Source organism: Quercus robur, chromosome 9, assembly GCF_932294415.1.
Source record: "Quercus robur chromosome 9, dhQueRobu3.1, whole genome shotgun sequence".
Lineage (NCBI taxonomy): Eukaryota > Viridiplantae > Streptophyta > Magnoliopsida > Fagales > Fagaceae > Quercus > Quercus robur.
In genome coordinates, this window is record NC_065542.1 from 2,903,055 (window position 1) to 2,921,688 (window position 18,634).

The 18,634-nt window shown below is 31.9% G+C and overlaps 2 protein-coding genes across 2 annotated transcripts; both read left to right on the plus strand.

The window, feature by feature from the left end:
* The first annotated feature begins 796 nt into the window (after positions 1-796).
* LOC126699232 (uncharacterized) lies at positions 797-3,726 on the plus strand. The gene is made up of 3 exons (XM_050396942.1): positions 797-1,328; positions 2,593-2,853; positions 3,192-3,726. Exons 1-3 carry the CDS (start codon positions 918-920, stop codon positions 3,378-3,380), a joined length of 861 nt encoding a protein of 286 aa, XP_050252899.1. The 5' UTR covers positions 797-917; the 3' UTR covers positions 3,381-3,726.
* A 7,849-nt stretch (positions 3,727-11,575) lies between these two features.
* LOC126699787 (photosystem II 22 kDa protein, chloroplastic-like) lies at positions 11,576-13,891 on the plus strand. The gene is made up of 4 exons (XM_050397758.1): positions 11,576-11,645; positions 13,088-13,142; positions 13,191-13,338; positions 13,724-13,891. Exons 1-4 carry the CDS (start codon positions 11,576-11,578, stop codon positions 13,889-13,891), a joined length of 441 nt encoding a protein of 146 aa, XP_050253715.1.
* The last annotated feature ends 4,743 nt before the right edge of the window (positions 13,892-18,634 follow it).

Sequence of the window (18,634 nt, forward strand, 5' to 3'; positions counted from 1 at the left end):
GTAGGCAATATATCTGTATATATTAAGAGGATTCAGAAAGTTAGTTATTACTTTTTTTTTCCTATCAAAAATACCCCTAAATTAATTAACCAACAACTTAAAAATTGGATTAAAATAGTAAATTAGAAAAATAAAATTGGTTATTACTTTTTTTACTGTCAAAAATACCCTACCTAAAACTTAAAAATGGGGTTAAAATAGTAAATTGACAAAAATAATAAATTTCTACTTCTACATTGAAATACCTTCTTGCTTCTAATAAACTCCTCATTTCACGTGGATTTAAATTCTCACTTCTACTCACTAACTCCCTACAAAATAGGATTACTTTTTTGTTAGTTTTAAAACTCCTCCAATTTACAAAACTCACCCTACATATTCTTTTTTTTTTTTTTTTTTTACTTCATCACGATGTATTTGTTTCTTCTGTCCTCCTTTTATTTCAATTTTTTTTTTTTTTTTTAAATTTCATTACACCCTCAGTTTTTAGTTTTTTTTTTTTTTGTAATTGGAAAATGTAGAAATCCCAAATTATAATAAATATAAATTATTAATTTTTACCCAAAAAATAGAAGAGCGTGCCCAGAGGCTAGTATTATTTTACTGAGTAAAATAGGAAAATAAAAGTTTGGATGTTGATTGTGTTATAAAAGAGTATGGTATAATTGATAAAGTAGTTTTTTGAGATAATAAAATAGAATAAAATAAAAGTTGGGATGTGAATGCTGTAATAGTTACTAGTTAGTAGTAAAAGCATATAAAATTGCGGTTGACATCACCATATCCACTTACATAGGAGTGTGGCTATCATCAAGCCATGACACTCCCTCTTCTCCTCTCTTTCACCCACACACACTTTTCCATTATTTTCCTTCTCTTCCTCAAACAGAAAAAGAACTCCTCACATCACATGTGACATGGCCACCACAACCACCGTCACACCCTTCAACCTCACTTCCCCATTAGCCCCCACATTCCCCCGTAATTACTCCCTCACCCCTCTCTCCCTCCCTCACCACCACCACTTCTTCACACTCCGATATGACCAGTTTTCCCCTCCGCCCATTCGGAAGAGACTCCCCACATGCAAGGCCACGGAAGTCTCAGTGGCAGAAGAACCATCACCCTCTGGAGGCGGCGGAGGAGGAGAGAAGTGGGTGCCGGTGGTGCCACTGGGAGCACTGCCGCGTGGGGAGCGGCGCGTGATAATTCAGGAAGGAGAGACCATACTGCTGCTGTGGTATAAGGATGAAGTGTTCGCTATAGAAAACAGGTCCCCTGCTGAAGGTGCCTACAGCGAAGGCTTGATCAATGCCAAGCTCACTAAGGTTACTCTCAACTTCATTGTTTACAACCTTTTTTTCCTTTTCTTTTTTACTAGTGTTCCTTGTATAACTTATTTCATGATTGTCTTCACACTTTCCTACTCACATAACATTGACACAGAACACAGAACATTTGAGATAGTGCTTGACTAGGCCCATCACAACACAAAAACAGAGGGATGGTGTGAAACAGTTGGTGAAACTCTTTCCTTTATCATGCACTAATCACAACATGCCATTAAGCATTTGTAAAATAAAAGTGGTGAAAATTTTTGTGCCGGTATACTTATTGTTTTATTAAAATTTACATGTTAAGGAAATTGTGCAATTATGAGTTGGTATACCCTATTACATGTTCTTTTCATGTAGGATTTGTCTTTGGTTTTTGGAAAATGTTGAAGGAAAGAAACATTTAACAGGGTGTCACTATATTTTTACATTTTCATTAATAAACGTGTGCATGCACGTTTATGTATTCTGATGCGAAAAATTAAAAACATAGTGAATGAAGTCAGTACTATCTTATTGGAGGAAAATGTCCCATTGAGCAATGTGTTCTTAGAGATTGTCTAAGTTTCTAGTAGGAGAGGGGTATTGTAATTGTGCCCAATGCTTGAATTTGATGCTAACTGCTATGCATTGGAATGTCACTCCTACATTGTTCAGAATTTAGATTTGAGAAAATTCTGCCACCCCAACAATGAATAATATTTAGAACAGTCGGATCAATGATTTTGTAAATGTTCTATTTTCCATTGCTCTACCCTCCCTCTAGTACTGGTGGAAGTAATATTAACAATGCAGAAAGGAAAATAACTTTCATTTTATGTATTGATAGCTGATGGGAAGAGTTTGAGTATCCTTTCATTTCTAAACCTTGTTTTAAGAGCTGTTACAGTATCCTTGATTTCAACTCTTTCTCGAACAATTGCAAACGAACATTTTAAGGATAAGGAGAATTATAGTTGACCAATGTGTTGCATTAAATGGTTCCTTTCCATCTCTAGATGTTATATCTCATGGCCAATAGAGACTTTAGCCTTAATAATTCTATATTGGATTCTGCTGTTTTTAGGACACTTGAAAATGTTTATTCAGCAGTGTTAACTCTATGAACTCTGTCAATGTCATTACAAACTTCTATAAGATACATGTACGGACTCATATTTGTGTCGAAATATGCCATGAACTGTCTTTGAGATATTGTTCTAAAATGATGAGAAGCAAAAAATGCTGATTGTGTTTTCCTTTTTCCTTTTATTGAAAGGATGGCTGTATAGTTTGTCCAACAACTGATAGCACATTTGATCTCCGAACTGGAGCAATGAAAGAATGGTATCCAAAAAATCCTGTGCTGAGAGCCCTTACTCCTGCTTTAAGGAGTCTATTTGTTTATCCTGTGAAAACGGATGAAGAAAATATTTACATCAGCATGAGAGGAGGTCTAAGTTCTAATGCATCGGCTGAGATTGTCTTCAGTGGGAAGGCTCAACCTGGTATAACTGCAACTGATGTCAATGTGGATGAGGTAACTGAACCTTTTCTTTATTTATTTCTTAAATGTGGGTGTCCGGTTATCTTAGAACACCTGGCTAATCCCTAGGTGCATGTAGTCCCCCGTCTCACACATACCGGATAATTACAGTAAGTAATCTCTTTGGGGTGGCCCCAGTGTGTAGTCTAGGAGACTTGTACCAAAGACCTCATGAAACTACTACCTAATTACCTTTAATAAGAGGGAAAGGAAAAAAAAAAGAACTACAGCCTACCCGTAGGAATTAAAATCTATGGACCCCTTGAAGCAAGAAAGCAGTTTGTTACTTTCATATCTATTATTCTGATTTGTTTACTCTATATGTGTTTTAGACAAGAATGGTGGTTGATGAGGGTCAACAGGGGTTCGGTTTCATCAAGAAGAATGAAATTATCAATGGAAAGGCAGCTGTAATTGGCTTCCTGCTATTGTTAGATTTTGAACTTTTGACTGGTAAAGGTCTTCTCAAGGGAACTGGTTTCTTGGACTTTCTATATGCTGCCTCCAAAGCTTTCAAGTAGATGTGTCAACTAGTCATGGTTCTTTCAGGATGAAAGAGTTTGTCTTTCCCAGCATTCACAAGGGGGAATTAAATGAAAAAACTAAAATGCTAAAGAAGTCTGTCTGATTAGTAGGAAAGTTTACCTGTTTTTTGTTCTTCACATTTTGATGTTTGTCTCTTTGATAGTTTAGACGTGTTTGTTTGTAATTGTATATTCTCTAGAAATCAGACCATGTTGTTGATCCTTGTTCATGTCATGCAGTTGATAATTTCAATCAATTTGTACACTAAATACAAATTTTCAAATTGAAGGACATTGCAAATGCTTTAATACATTATAAATATTGGCAAATTTGTTTCTGAAAGGTGTATTCAGAGACTTCTATGGTGCCTAAGGTAAATATATTTGATGTTTATTATAATGGGCCGAATGGCCCTTTTGTTTTGGGCGATGTTGGGCTTATCTTTCGGGCACAACAGCTCCCATAGTTTCTGAGGTTCATTTTTCTTGATGGGTTGGGCCTCAGTGTTGAAATAGATGGACCAGTGTTCAATAAGCCACTAAAATCACGGTATTATGTTGTTCAGAAAGTATGTGCTACAAGTCGTTAGTGGAGGAAAATATTCGAAAATATGTGCGACAGCCGACAAGTCGTTGGTGGAAAGAAAACGAAAAAGAGGAAAAAAAAACATTGGTACTTTGTAAAGTCACTTCTCATCTCACAGAAAAATGATAAAATGTCAAAAGACATGTCCTACATGTTGTGGTTATATCATATGGATGCCCTCTCATTTTGCTTCTTCTTTTACTCTCTTAGCCCATGTGAAAAGTTCTTTGTACCCTTTTATTCTATAAACTTTTTATCGGTGTTTTTTTTCTTTTTCTTTCCTTTGTAAATATGATAAGATTTGAACTTATAACTTTCGTTTTATGATAGTTGTTTTTAACTAAAAAAAAAAAGACCAATTAATTTTAGTGAAGTCTACATTTGATTTATTTTGCATACTTCAAGAAATTTTTTTTTTTTTTTTATCTCAACTAATAAAAAAAAGTATACATCATTATAAAGTTAATCTTAATCTAACAAAAAATTTATTACCAAAGTTTCTATCTACAAAAATTTATTATATTTATAAAATATTACATAGTGAAAATATGTGGTACTTTTTGTAACACTTACATTACATGGTGTAAACAAGCTTATAAAACTCATCTTTATTATACTAACCATGATATAATATTTTGAGATGTATTTCTTCTTCTTCTCCCCCCACCTTTTTCTTTCTGTTAAAAAAAAAAAAAAAAACTTTGGAGCCCACTTACATCACCTTAATCATTGATAACCTCCTTTTTCAAAATTTTATTATTTACAATAATTTATACATAATAAATGTCCCCCATAAAAAAAAAAAATGAAACGTTAAAGGATGCCCTAAGGCCATTGGTTTATAAACTATTTTAAACAACTTTTTATGTAAAAAAATACAATTAATTATTTTGATAGTTTTTTATATTTTCTATGAAAGTGGTGTCAAAATTTTCCTAAAATGGTTTGTTAACAATTATTTTAAGGGTACCCTTTAAAAGGACCCTAAAAATAAGGAAGAAATTAAATAAGATAATTAAAATATGAGCAAAATTTAGGTGACCTATATTAGGTTCTTAATTTAATTCAAACACATGATTGTATTAAGTATTAACTAATAAAACACAAATAGTGTTATTAATTTTTTGTTTTGTTTGTTTTTTGAGAAACATAGTGTTATTAAATTCAAGACCAATTAAGTCAAATTAAACAATTAGGTGCTAATTGGAGATTTTCATACATTGGCCTAAAGTATTGTACCTTTATTTTTTTAATAAATGTAGGACCCATGCATTACAGGAGCTGCTATATATAATAGGGTGCAGCTTGTGCCTAGTAGCCAGTTCCGCTGGACACGCTGGGATACAGAAGCGTGTCTGCATCTTAACGTGTTCAGTAAAACTAGTCACTAGACATGTCCAACCCTATATAATATAGGTTCTATTTTAGGAAGTGAAAAGTGAACCTTAAATCATTTTTCCTTTTTTTTAAAAAAAAAAAATTCAATTTTCTTTAATTGCAATAAATGAAAGGTTGAAATTCTAGTGGATTTGGTAGCTGCCATCGTCCACAAAATGGTCAAGGAGAGAAAAAAAAAAGTTGCCATAATAATAATAATATAATTTATCCATTTGACCATTTTTTTTATTGGTGGGAATAGTGGAATACATGCTCAAGCTTTTTTTTTCATACAGTGATTCTCCGTATGTTGTGATTAGTCTACCGACTATGATGACCAAGCACGTGATTAATGAGTCCAATAAATTTCTAATTCTGTAAATTATATAAAAAAAAATACATGACTATATAAAAAATTCATTGACTTCAGGGTGACTTCTTAGTGTACTTGAGAAATCTATGGATATGTTAATCAATTTGTAAATGCTCGTAGTTTTAAAATATATCAAGTGGTTTTGGTGGATTGACAATGACATGCAATTACTTTTTGAAAAATATATCCCCACATGTTATATATATATATATATATATATATATATATATATATATATAAAGAGTAAAATTTTATTAAAATAAAGTCAATAAACCCCCCAAAAGTAAAAATAAAGAGAGAAGACAATTGACATGTTGTGTCAAATTTGTGATTAATTTTATTTCCACAAATAAAAGATAGATTATATGATTATATAAAGTGTTAGTTTAGCACCAACTTATTTAACAATTTAAAAATTATTTTCTCCTTAATGTGGATTAAAATATTCTAGTATTTGGAAAAAAAAGGGATGTATTTTTTTAACAAAAATATATATATTTATATATAGCGTAATCATTTTCTTTTAATTATTGTCGTTATGATTATTTTTAGTAAAAAAATATCCTCGTTATGATTATTCTTAAATTATTAGGCTGATAATAGTCCAAATGATCACGCTTATCAAAAATATTCAAATAAGACAAACCAAAATTGCATTATTGTTTTCAACTTTGCCTTCTATAGAATGGTCTGGTCAATTAATTTCTTAGAAGTTAGACCTGTGAGCTGTGGGTGAATTCATCGAGAAAGTACGGTCTTTTGGATTCAGGAAAGGCAACGCTGAAATTGTCCTCGTGTTTACAGCTTTAAAGATATTTAAGCAGTTTGGTAGGAGAGTTTAAGTAGTATTATTTGTAGTTTTTTGAAACATGTATAAGTAAAAAATTGTGTAAAAATATGTGTAATGTTATTTAAAAAATGAAAATAAGTGTTTAAAATGCCCTACTAAATAGACCCTTACTTTTACCCGATCAAAATGTCCTTCATTTTTTTTTATCCTTCTAGATTATAATGATAACTTTTTTTTTTTTTACAAGATATAATTTCTACTCTAGTCTAATCTAATAAGTGTATATATATATATATATATATATATATGTGAAACTCTCTCCTAGAGACTTGAACTCTAACCCTTACCCTTACCACCCACATTTCATAAGCACTTATACATGTAGAGTGACCATCGCACCATGAGTGTGTGGTGGAGTAACTTTTTACCTTATAGAATTACTTACAGGGGCAGCTTGATGCATTTAGGGGCCTAAGGCGAAAATTGATCATCTTATTTAGATGCAAAATTACTACTAATTAACATGAACTACATAGAATTTTTTTTTTTTTTTTGAATTTTTAAGACAAAAAAAAAATTTGACAAAATTTTTCATACTTGTTGATGTGGTAGATTGATAGTGGTAAGTAAAACAGTGGTGTTAGTAGTAGATTTAGATGAAAACTAGTAAAGGTTTGCTAATTAAACTCTTATTATTATTCTTTTTTTTAGAAGTGCAACATTCACAATATTTTTTACAACAAATCCTAGATTTTAAACTGTTTTTTGTTTTTTATTTGAAAATATCACTATAATTATTTTTTTGCCATCAACAATAGGCTGTAATAACTTGCTACTTAGCATTAGTTGTACAAGTGTTGTGAAAAATATTGTGGATGACGTTGCATTTTTCTCTATTTTTTTATTTTTTTTTCATCTAATAAAAAAAATTATTTTATTTATTGATTATAAATAATCCTATTGGTTAAAATTTAGGGGCCTTTTTTTTACTTGGGACCTTAGGCGGTTGCATTTTTTGCTCCACCATAGAGCCGGCCCTGATTACTTATAATAGTGACTTTTTTTTTTTGGAGAAATTACTTATAATATTAACTTGGTAAGACCGGGGTGTCAATTCGAGTTAGCGTGTTGGGATCGTATCGTGTCGAGATAGGGGTATTCAACTAAATGGCTCAACTCTAACCCGACCCGAGACTTGAACTCTAACCCTTACCACCCACACTCCATAAGCACTTATACATGTAGAGTGACCATCGCACCTTGAGTGTGTGGTGGGGTAACTTTTTACTTTATAGAATTACTTATAATAGTGACTTTTTTTTTTTTTTTGAGAAATTACTTATATTATTAACTTGGTAAGACGTAGGGGTGTCAATTCGGGTTAGCGTGTCGGGATTGTGTCGTGTCGAGGTTGGGGTATTCAACTAAATGGCTCAACTCTAACCCAACCCATTTAATAATCCTGTCATAATCCGTCAACCCTAACCCGACTTGTTAATAAGACGGGTTGACCTGACCCAACCCATTTGACACGCTTAATAAACAAGTCGTGTTGGGTTGACACAAATGTAACACAATTCATTTCAACTTACTTAATATTAGATATAACATCCATCTAAAAATAATTGTTTTTTTTTACATTCCCAAAGCAATGCATACACTTCAAGTCTTTAACCCACATTCAAAATAATATAGTTCAACAAAAATATAACATTCATCTAGAAAATAATTTCTTTACACTCCAAAAGAAGTGCATACACTTCAACCCAAATTCAAAATAACATAGTTTAACAAAAATAAAATAACATAGTTTAAAAAAAATATAATATCCTTGGAACTTACCAAATGCTAAGTATCAATATTGAAAGAATTGGAGTTTAAAAAAAATATAATATCCTTGGAACTTACCAAATGCTAAGTATCAATATTGAAAGAATTGGAGCAAACAGTAGAGTGAATAATTATAAAATTAAATATTTATGAGAAGGTTTAGAGATCTAAGGTTTGTAGGGTTTAGAGATTTAGGGTTTGTAAAGTTTCAATTTCCAATTATATTCATTGTAAGTTTTTGTAAGTACTCACTTTTATTTTTAAATTTAAAATATATGTTGGATATAAAAGGCATTTGACAAATCTAAAATAAAATGAATATTTATTTGTTATATGAGTTAAACGGGTTGTGTTAAGTAGGTTATTTTGGGTTGACACAAATAAATTGGCATGTCAAACGTGTCTATTGCGGGTTACGTGAGTTGACCCGCTTATGATACGTTTTTTATTGTGTCTCTTTCGGGTTGACCCGTTTATGACTCAAACCCATTAAGGCTTAATCCTAACCTGCAAAAACCCATGTCATGTTCGCGGGTTGGGTCGAACATTGACAACTAGACGAAAGCACAAATGAATCAGGTGAGAAATTACTTGATACGATTTGTGCCATTCGAAGTTCCAGGAATATATGTACATAAGAAGTAAATTACTTTTTTAAGAAGAATTTTTTTTGAGAAGAATAAAAAATAAATAAATAAATTGCTGGTTAAGTGAAGTAGTGTTAGGTGTTACTGTCTATTTCTATGTATCCTTTCCTTAACAAGATTCAAGATTTCGAGCATACATAATAAAATACTATCACATCTTAAATAAAATTATATATTAAAAAAAAAAAAAAAGCCTAACCAGAAGAGTTTCTTGAAATGTGTGGATTTGACAATACCTCTCAAAAGGTATCAAACAGATTTTTTAGAAGTCAACTACAAATGTTAAGAAACAAGTTAGGAAAAGAGGGAGGGTGGGGGGTGACTATAATCAAAAGGCATCAGCTAGATTAGTTGAAAATTATTGTTGAAATTTTATCTCAAAAAAAAATTATTATTGATTCTTTTTTTTAATTATAAAGAGAATTTTGACAACGTACTTTATGTTTCATGCATAACCTTACAAATAGATATGGAATATTGCTTGCTAGCTCATTAGAGGTACATAGCCCAATTAACTATGTAACATTAATTATCTCACTTACCTATTAAATAAAAGCTCACACTATCTACCATTCAATTTTGCTAATCTAAAAGCCACACCATTTCCTTTATGGTAACAAACCAAATTGAACAAGCTTAACCATATTGTCTTTATAAGTACAAAACCAAACCATCCTAATCTTTCATCAAACTCATTACCTCCAAGCAAAACATTTTTTTTTCTTAAAGCCCTCTCATCATATAAAGGAGAAAAATGCACTATGTATCTAGTGTATATTTCCTCCTTCTCATATATAAGTAAATCCCACATGTATGGGGTCCATCTCATGTAAGAGGAGGGGTACAACACCAGATGCATGATATGCATCTTCTATATAAAGCGGAAATGAGAAGTAAATGATAGATAGCAATATTCATAACAAAAAATTAAAAAATTAAATCTCATATATAATCGGGTAAATTATTTGAAAGTCAACCCAACGAATATTAAGAAGTTAGGAAAAACAAGAAAGAAAACATCAACTAGATTATTTGAAAGTCAACCACAAATGTCAACTTAAGAAAGTTAAGAATCTCCCATGCATAGGTATGTGCCAAGTTATGGGTTAATGTACTAATTAAGTCTTTCCATTTAGTAGTTCAAAGTTTAATTAGATGCCCTAACATTGAATCAGAATCTTGAACTCTATGGCATACACAATTACACATGCTAAATTCGTTTTTCTTTGTTTAATAATGACAACATTTTATTTATTTATTTCAATTTTGAAAAGTTAACTAACTCATGCATGCATGCATGCATGTTTTAGACCAGACTCAAAATTTTCCAATACACATTAGAATTTTCCTTTGACATTGTCATTATTATAACCACTTTCAAATTTCTTTCAATCCACCTTTAAACCATAGTCATATTTCTATATATTTGAATTCTTCCTTGTGATGCTTGAGCATAATTAGACCACCTCTTAAAATTTATGCATTTAGCAGTCATACTAATAGAATTTTAGTTTTGTTTTTCAAAAAAAAAAAAAAAAAAATTCAATCAATTTTGCAGCATATATTTTCATACACACTTTGTCGTAACTGTTTTATAAAGCAATTATGATTAGTTGTTTGTTACTATCCATAGACCTACAATTTTTTTTCGCATCAATCACAAACTGTATAGGATAGTAATGACCAAATGTATATAAAAATGTGCAAGTTAGGACCTCCAGGCAGCGCTGGCATCAACAAGGAATGCCTTGTCAAAAAAAAAAAAAGTGTGATAATTATTGATAGAATTTCTGCCCTTAGAAATTTTAACTAGTTGCATGTTTTGGATAATGACTTATTTTTACTATTTTCTATGAAAACATTTTATTTATTTATTTATTTATTTTAACTTTGAAAAGTTAACCAACTCATGCATGGTTTAGACCAAACTCAAAAATTTCCAAATACACATTAAATTTTCCTTGACATTGTCATTATTATAACCACTTTCAAATTTCTTTCAATCCACCATTAAACCATAGTCATATTCATATATATTTTAACTCTTCATTGTGATACTTGAGCATAATTGGACCGCTCCTTAAAATTCATGCATTCGGCAGTCATACTAATAGAATTTCAATAATGTTTGTACCACACATTTTCATACACACACATTTTATTATAACTGTTTTCTAAAACAAATTATACTTAGCTATCTGTCACTATTAGCCTATCACATAGACTTACAAATTTTTATTCTCATCAATCACAAACTAAATAGAATAGTGTGTGCGTCAAAAATGAGACTATTGGGTTGGGCTTCACTTGAGTTCACAATCTATTTGTAAAGTGGGCTTGGATTTCTTACGTTGGGTTGTTCTCGGCACAGAGACTCACCGAAACTATCTTTCTTTGTCTCTGGGTTCCTCACCCCACTCTATTCTTTGTTTCTCTTTCAACCTTCACCACCCCCCCCCCCCCAGTCCAATATTGTTAATCGTAAGTGGGTGTTTAAGTGGGAGTGGGGTGTGGTAAGAGTGACCTTGGTACTGGTTGTAGATATGCTCAGCAGTGATATTCCCTAGGGCACTGCTGGGCATACAAGAGATGGTGTATCCGAATGCCTTTCTTCTTGCTCGGAATGGTTCGCCGAGCAAGGATCAGGCGGCAAAACAAGGTGCGTGCTAATGTAGACTGTCTACTCTTCAGGTTTTTAAGCTATATGAAGCTTGGGCTCGTGGCTTTCGTGGGCTCAGGCTGGGGTCATGGGTAGAGAGAGATTAGGGCCATGGGCCACACTGTTGAGTCAAAACTCAAGGCCCAAATGGGTCTGGGTACCATAGTGCCGTACAAATAGTAATGACAAAATGTATATAAAAAGGTGCGAGATAGAGCCTCCAAGCGGCGCTAGCATCAACAAGGAATGCCTTATAAAAAAAAAAATGTAATATTTATTGATAGAATTTCCTACCCTGAAATTTTAACTATTTGCACGTTTTGGATAATGACACCTTTTTACCATTTTTTTTGACTTTTTACTATAATCCTCCCTGGTCCCTATATGAGTTGGTATACCCTATTACATGTTTCTTTTCACGTAGGATTTGTCTTTGGTTTTTGGAAAATGTTGAAGAAAAGAAACATTTAACAGGGTATCATTATATTTTTACATTTTCATTAATACGCATGTACTTGAACAATTCATTTATTTGATAATCATGTTTATTTGGATTTAGAAAGGAACTTGAGTATACATACCCATTTATATGACTAGCTTCTTAGTGTGCATGCACATTTATGTATTCTGATGCGAAAAATTAAAAACATAGTGGAAGAAAATGTCCCATTGAGCAATGTGTTCTTAGAGATTGTCTTAAGTTTCTAGTAGGAGAGGGATATTGTAATTGTGCCCAATGCTTGAATTTGACGCTAACTGCTATGCATTGGAATGTCACTCCTACATTGTTCAGAATTTAGATTTGAGAAAATTCTGCCACCCCAACAATGAATAATATTTAGAACAGTTGGATCAATGATTTTGTAAATGTTCTACTTTCCATTGCTCCACCCTCCCTCTAGTAGTGTTGGAAGTAATATTAACTATGTGGAAAGGAAACTAAATTTCATTTTATGCATTGATAGCTGATGGGAAGTGTTTGAGTATCCTTGCATTTCTAATCCTTGTTTTAAGAGCTGTTACAGTATCCTTGCGACTTGGAGGACATAAGACTTCTTGGTCAAGCCAATTTAAACTCTCTCTCGAACAATTACAAACAAACGTTTTAAGGATAAGGAGAATTATAATTGACCAATGCATTGCATTAAAGGGTTCCTTTCCATCTCTAGATGTCATATCTCATGGCCAATAGAGGCTTTAGACTTAATAATTCTAAATTGGATTCTGCTGTTTTTAGGACACTTGAAAATGTTTATTCAGCAGTATTAACTCTAAGAACTCCATCAATGTCATTACAAACTTCTATAAGATACATGTACGGACTCATATTTGTGTCGAAATATGCCATGAACTGTCTTTGAGATATTGTTCTAAAATGATGGGAAGCAAAAAATGCTGATTGTGTTTTCCTTTTTCCTTTTATTGAAAGGATGGCTGTATAGTTTGTCCAACAACTGATAGCACATTTGATCTCCGAACTGGAGCAATGAAGGAATGGTATCCAAAAATCCTGTGCTGAGAGCCCTTACTCCTTCCTGCTTTAAGGAATCTATTTGTTTATCCTGTGAAAACGGATGAAGAAAATATTTACATCAGCATGAGAGGAGGTCTAAGTTCTGATGCATCTGCTGAGATTGTTTTCAGTGGGAAGGTTCAACCTGGTATAACTGCTACTGATGTCAATGTGGATAAGGTAACTGAACCTTCTCTTGATTTATTTTTTAAATGTGGGTGTCCGGTTATCTTAGAGCACCTGGCTAATCCCTAGGTGCATGTAGTGCCCCGTCTCACACATACTGGATAATTACAGTAAGTAATCTCTTTGAGGTGGCCCCAATGTGTGGTCTAGGAGACTTGTACCAAAGACCTCATGAAACTACTACCTAATTACCTTTAATAAGAGGGAAAGGAAAAAAAAAAAAGAAATAAAAAAGAACTACAGCCTACTCGTAGTCTCGTAGGAATTAAAATCTGTGGACCCCTTGAAGCAAGAAAGCAGTTTGTGACTTTCAACTCTATTATTCTGATTTTTTTTACTCTATATGTGTTTTAGATAAGAATGGTGGTTGATTAATTAGGGTCAACAGGGGTTCGGTTTCATCAAGAAGAATGAAATTATCAAAGGAAAGGCAGCCGTAATTGGCTTCCTGCTATTGTTAGATTTTGAACTTTTGACTGGTAAAGGTCTTCTCAAGGGAACTGATTTCTTGGACTTTCTATATGCCGCCTCCAAAGCTTTCAAGTAGATGTGTCAACTTGTCATGGTTCTTTTAGGAAGAAAGAGGTTGTCTTTCCCAGCATTCGCAAGGGGGAATTAAATGAAAAAACAAAAATGCTAAAGAAGTCTGTCTGATTCATAGGAAAGTTTACCTGTTTTTTGTTCTTCACATTTTGATGTTTGTCTCTTTGATGGTTTAGAAATGTTTGTTTGTAATTGTATATTCTCTAGAAATTAGACCATGTTGTTTGATCCTTGTTCATGTCATGCAGTTGATAACTTTAATCAATTTGTACACTAAATACAAATTTTCAAATTGAAGGACATTGCAAATGCTTTAATACATTATAAATATTGGCAAATTTGTTTCTGAAAGGTGTTTTCAGAGATTTCTATGGTGCCTAAGGTAAATATATTGATGTTTTGTCAATGGAGATTATAATGGGCCGAATGGCCCTTTTGTTTTGGGCGATGTTGGGCTTATCTTTCGGGCACAACAGCTCCCATAGCTTCTGAGGTTCAGTTTTCTTGATGAGTTGGGCCTCAGTGTTGAAATAGATGGACCAGTGTTCAATAAGCCACTAAAACCATGGTATTATGTTGTTCAGAAAGTATGTGCTACAAGTCGTTAGTGGAGGAAAATATCCGAAAATATGTGCGACAGCCGACAAGTCGTTGGTGGAAAGAAAAGGAAAAAGAGGAAAAAAAAAAACATTGGTACTTTGTAAAGTCACTTCTTATTTCACACAAAAATGATGAAATGTCAAAAGACATGTCCTACATGTTGTGGTTATAACATATGGATGCCCTCTCATATTTTTTCTTCTTTTACTCTCTTAGCCCATGTGAAAAGTTCTTTTTACCCTTGTATTCTATAAACTTTTTACCGGGTTTTTTTTTCTTCTTCTTTCCTTTGTAAATATGATAAGATTTGAACTTATAACTTTCGTTTTATGATAGTTGTTTTGAACAAAAAAAAAAAAAAGGACCAATTAATTTTAGTGAAGCCTATATTTGATTTATTTTGCATACGTCAAGAAAAAAAAACTTTTTATCTCAACTAATAAAAAAAAAAAAAGTATACATCATTATAAAGTTAATCTTACTCACAAAAACTTTATTACCAAAGCTTCTATCTACAAAAATTTATTATATTTATAAAATATTACATAGTGAAAATATGTGGTACTTTTTGTAACACTTACATTACATGGTGTAAACAAGCTTATAAAACTCATCTTTATTATATTAACCATGATATAATATTTGAGATGTATTTTCTTCTTCTTCTTCTTTGGAGCCCACTTACATCTCCTTAATCATTCATAACCTCCTTTTTCAAAATTTTATTATTTACAATAATTTATACATAATAAATGAAAATAAGATAATTAACTCCCATAAAAAAAAAAAAATGTTAATGAATGCCCTAAGAGCATTGGTTTATAAACTATTTTAAACAAGTTTTTATGTAAAAAAATACAATTAATTGTTTTGATATTTTTTTATATTTTCTACGAAAGTGGTGTCAAAATTTTTCTAAAATGGTTCGTTAACAATTATCTTAAGGATACCCTTTAAGAGGACTCAAAAAATAAGGAAGAAATTAAATAAGATAATTAAAATATGAGCAATATATAGGTGTAGTATATTAGGTTCTTAATTTAATTCAAACACATGATTGTATTAAGTATTAACTAATAAAACACAAATAGTGTTATTAATTTTTTGTTTTGTTTGTTTTTTGAGAAACATAGTGTTATTAAATTCAAGACCAATTAATTCAAATTAAACAATTAGGTGCTAATTGGAGATTTTCATACATTGACCTAAAGTATTGTACCTTTTTTTTTAGTTAAAAAATATTGTTAGAGTATGAAATGTAGGACTCGTGCATTACAAGGACTGCTATATATAATAGGATGCGGCTTGTGTCCAGTGGCCAGTTCCATTGGATCCACTAGGATACAGATATGTGTCTACATCTTATCGTGTTTAATAAAACTAGTCACTGGACACACCTAACCCTATATAATATAAGTTCTATTTTAGGAAGTGAAAAGTGAACCTCAAATCATTTTTCCTTTTTTTTTTTTTTGCTTCAAAAAATTCAATTTTCTTTAATCGCAATAAATGAAAGGTTGAAATTCTAGTCGATTTGGTAGCTGCCATCGTCCACAAATTGGTCAAAGAGAAAAAAAAAAAAAAAAAGTTGCCATAATAATAATAATATAATTTATCCATTTGACCATTTTTTTTATTGGTGGGAATAGTGGAATACATGCTCAAGCTTCTCTTTTTTTTTCTTTTTTTTTTTTCATACAGTGATTCTCTGTGACTATGATGATCAAGCACGTGATTAATGAGTCCAATAAGTTTCTAATTCTGTAAATTATATTAAAAAAAAAAATACATGACCATATAAAAAAATTCATTGACTTCAGGGTGACTTCTTAGTGTAATTGAGAAATCTATGGATATGTTAATCAATTTGTAAGTGCTCACAGTTTTCACAAGTGGTTTTGGTGGATTGACAATTGACATGCAATGACTTTTTGAAAAATATATCCCCACATGTTATATATATATATATATAAAGAGTAAAATTTTATTGGAATAAAATCAATAAACCCCCCAAAAGTAAAAATAAAGAGTGAAGACAATTGAAATGTTGTGTCAAATTTGTGATTAATTTATTTCCACAAATAAAAGATAGATTATATGATTATATAAAGTGTTAGTTTAGCACCAACTTATTTAACAATTTACAAATTATTTTCTCCTTAATGTGGATTAAAATATTCTAGTATTTGGAAAAAAAAGTGATGTATTTTTTTAACAATATATATATATATATATATAGCGTAATCATAATTCTTTTGATTATTGTACTTATGATTATTTTTAGCAAAAAAAAAAAAATCCTCGTTATGATTATTATTAATATATTAGGCCGATAATAGTCCAAAGGATCACGCTTATCAAAAATATTCAAATAAGACAAACCAAAATTGCACCTATTTTATCCTGGTAATGGCTTATGTTTTCAACTTTTTTTTTTTTTTTTTTTATCGGCTTATGTTATGTTTTCAACTTTGCCTTCTATAGAATGGACTGGTCAATTAATTTCTTAGAAGTTAGACCTGTGAGCTGTACGGTCTTTTGGATTCAGGAAAGGCAACGCTGAAATTGTCATCTTATTAAGTGTTTACAGCTTTAAAAATATTTACTTTTACCTAGTCAAAATGTCCTTCATTTTTAATTTTTTTTATCCTTGTAGATTATAATGGTAACTTTTTACTTTCTAGAATTACTTATAATAGTGACTTTTTTTTTTTTGTTGAGAAATTACTTATAATGGTGACTTGGTATAAGACCAAAGCACAAATGGATCAGGTGAGAAATTACTTGATACGATTTGCGCTATTCGAAGTTCAAAGAATATATGTACATAAGAAATAAATTACTTTTTTTAAGAAGTTTTTTTTTTTGAGAAGAATAAAAAAATAAATTGTAGGGGCGGTTTTTGGGGCCTAGGCCCAGCGAGTAAGTGGTTCTGGCCCAAAAGTCCCCAGACAATGAATTTGTAGAGAGTGGGTTACAGAACTAAGACTAGACGAAATGAACGTCAATTAGATGTACGCCATGCAACATGTTGAACGTGAGAATATTCCATTTACGTTTAATAGGATATCGGTCCGAGGAGATGCGTAGTGCACCTTTTACTCTGTTTACAGACCATAGAGTTCTTTCACCTTTTTCTCTTTTTTTTTTTCCTTGATTCTCCGATCCCCCCTTCGTGGAGATCTCCTTCTCTTATATAGCCTCCTTGAATTGATAAGGACCTTACACTTGTTAATCATCTGGACCTTCATTTGAGTGCTTGTCCCATCGGACATCTTCCCTATCTTTCTGTGAGTTGCACTGGCCAATGTAATACTGTTTGCCTGTCTTCTCCACATTAATGCGGCTGAAAAAGTAGCTTCTTGCATTTAATGCGGCAGTTATGGCTGTTCCCCGATGTCTTACATTTTCCTTTTCTATGCTGTGTGAGGCTCACCCTCCTGCTCATGTTCGCTTGGATGGATTCTTCACTGTGGAGGGGACGCATATTGGGCCCGTATTGGTGTGTCCGAGGAGGCATTCCTCCTCGGACGTCTTTTAGATCAAACCGGGCTCAACAGGGTTGGGCCAGGAGTCACTTGGACTCCTATTCCCCGTTGGGTCAGGGTTAGGCTTCGTGTGGGCCCCTAGGCCCATTCGTTGATTTTGGAAATTTCACCCCTACATAAATAAATAGCATACACAATAAAATACTATCACATCTTAAATAAATTATAAATAAAATAAAATAAAAAAGCCTAACCATAAGAGTTTCTTGTAATGTGTGGATTTGACAATACCTTTCAAAAGGTATCATACAGATTTTTTAGAAGTCAACTACAAATGTTAAGAAACAAGTTGAGAAAGAGGGAGGGTGGGGGGTGACTATAATCAAAAGGCATCAGCTAGATTAGTTGAAAATTATTGTTGAAATTTTATAAATAAAAAAAATTATTGATTCTTTTTTTTAATGTTTTATGGACCTTTTAAAATATTTATAAAAAAAATAGAAAAAATTCGAAAGATATAGGAATTATGACTTAAAAATTATAAAGAGCATTTTGACAACTTACTTTAGGTTTCATGCATAACCTTACAAATAGATAGGGAATATTGCTTGCTAGCTCATTAGAGGTCCATAGCTCAATTAACTAAGTTACATTAATTG

Coding starts and splice junctions, on each gene's coding strand:
- LOC126699232 (XM_050396942.1), top strand. CDS start 918: ATGGCCACCACAACCACCGTCACACCCTTCAACCTCACTTCCCCATTA. Junction 1,329..2,592: donor TCAATGCCAAGCTCACTAAG/GTTACTCTCAAC, acceptor TTTTATTGAAAG/GATGGCTGTATAGTTTGTCC. Junction 2,854..3,191: donor CTGATGTCAATGTGGATGAG/GTAACTGAACCT, acceptor TATGTGTTTTAG/ACAAGAATGGTGGTTGATGA.
- LOC126699787 (XM_050397758.1), top strand. CDS start 11,576: ATGGTGTATCCGAATGCCTTTCTTCTTGCTCGGAATGGTTCGCCGAGC. Junction 11,646..13,087: donor GGATCAGGCGGCAAAACAAG/GTGCGTGCTAAT, acceptor ATGGCTGTATAG/TTTGTCCAACAACTGATAGC. Junction 13,143..13,190: donor ACTGGAGCAATGAAGGAATG/GTATCCAAAAAT, acceptor TCCTGCTTTAAG/GAATCTATTTGTTTATCCTG.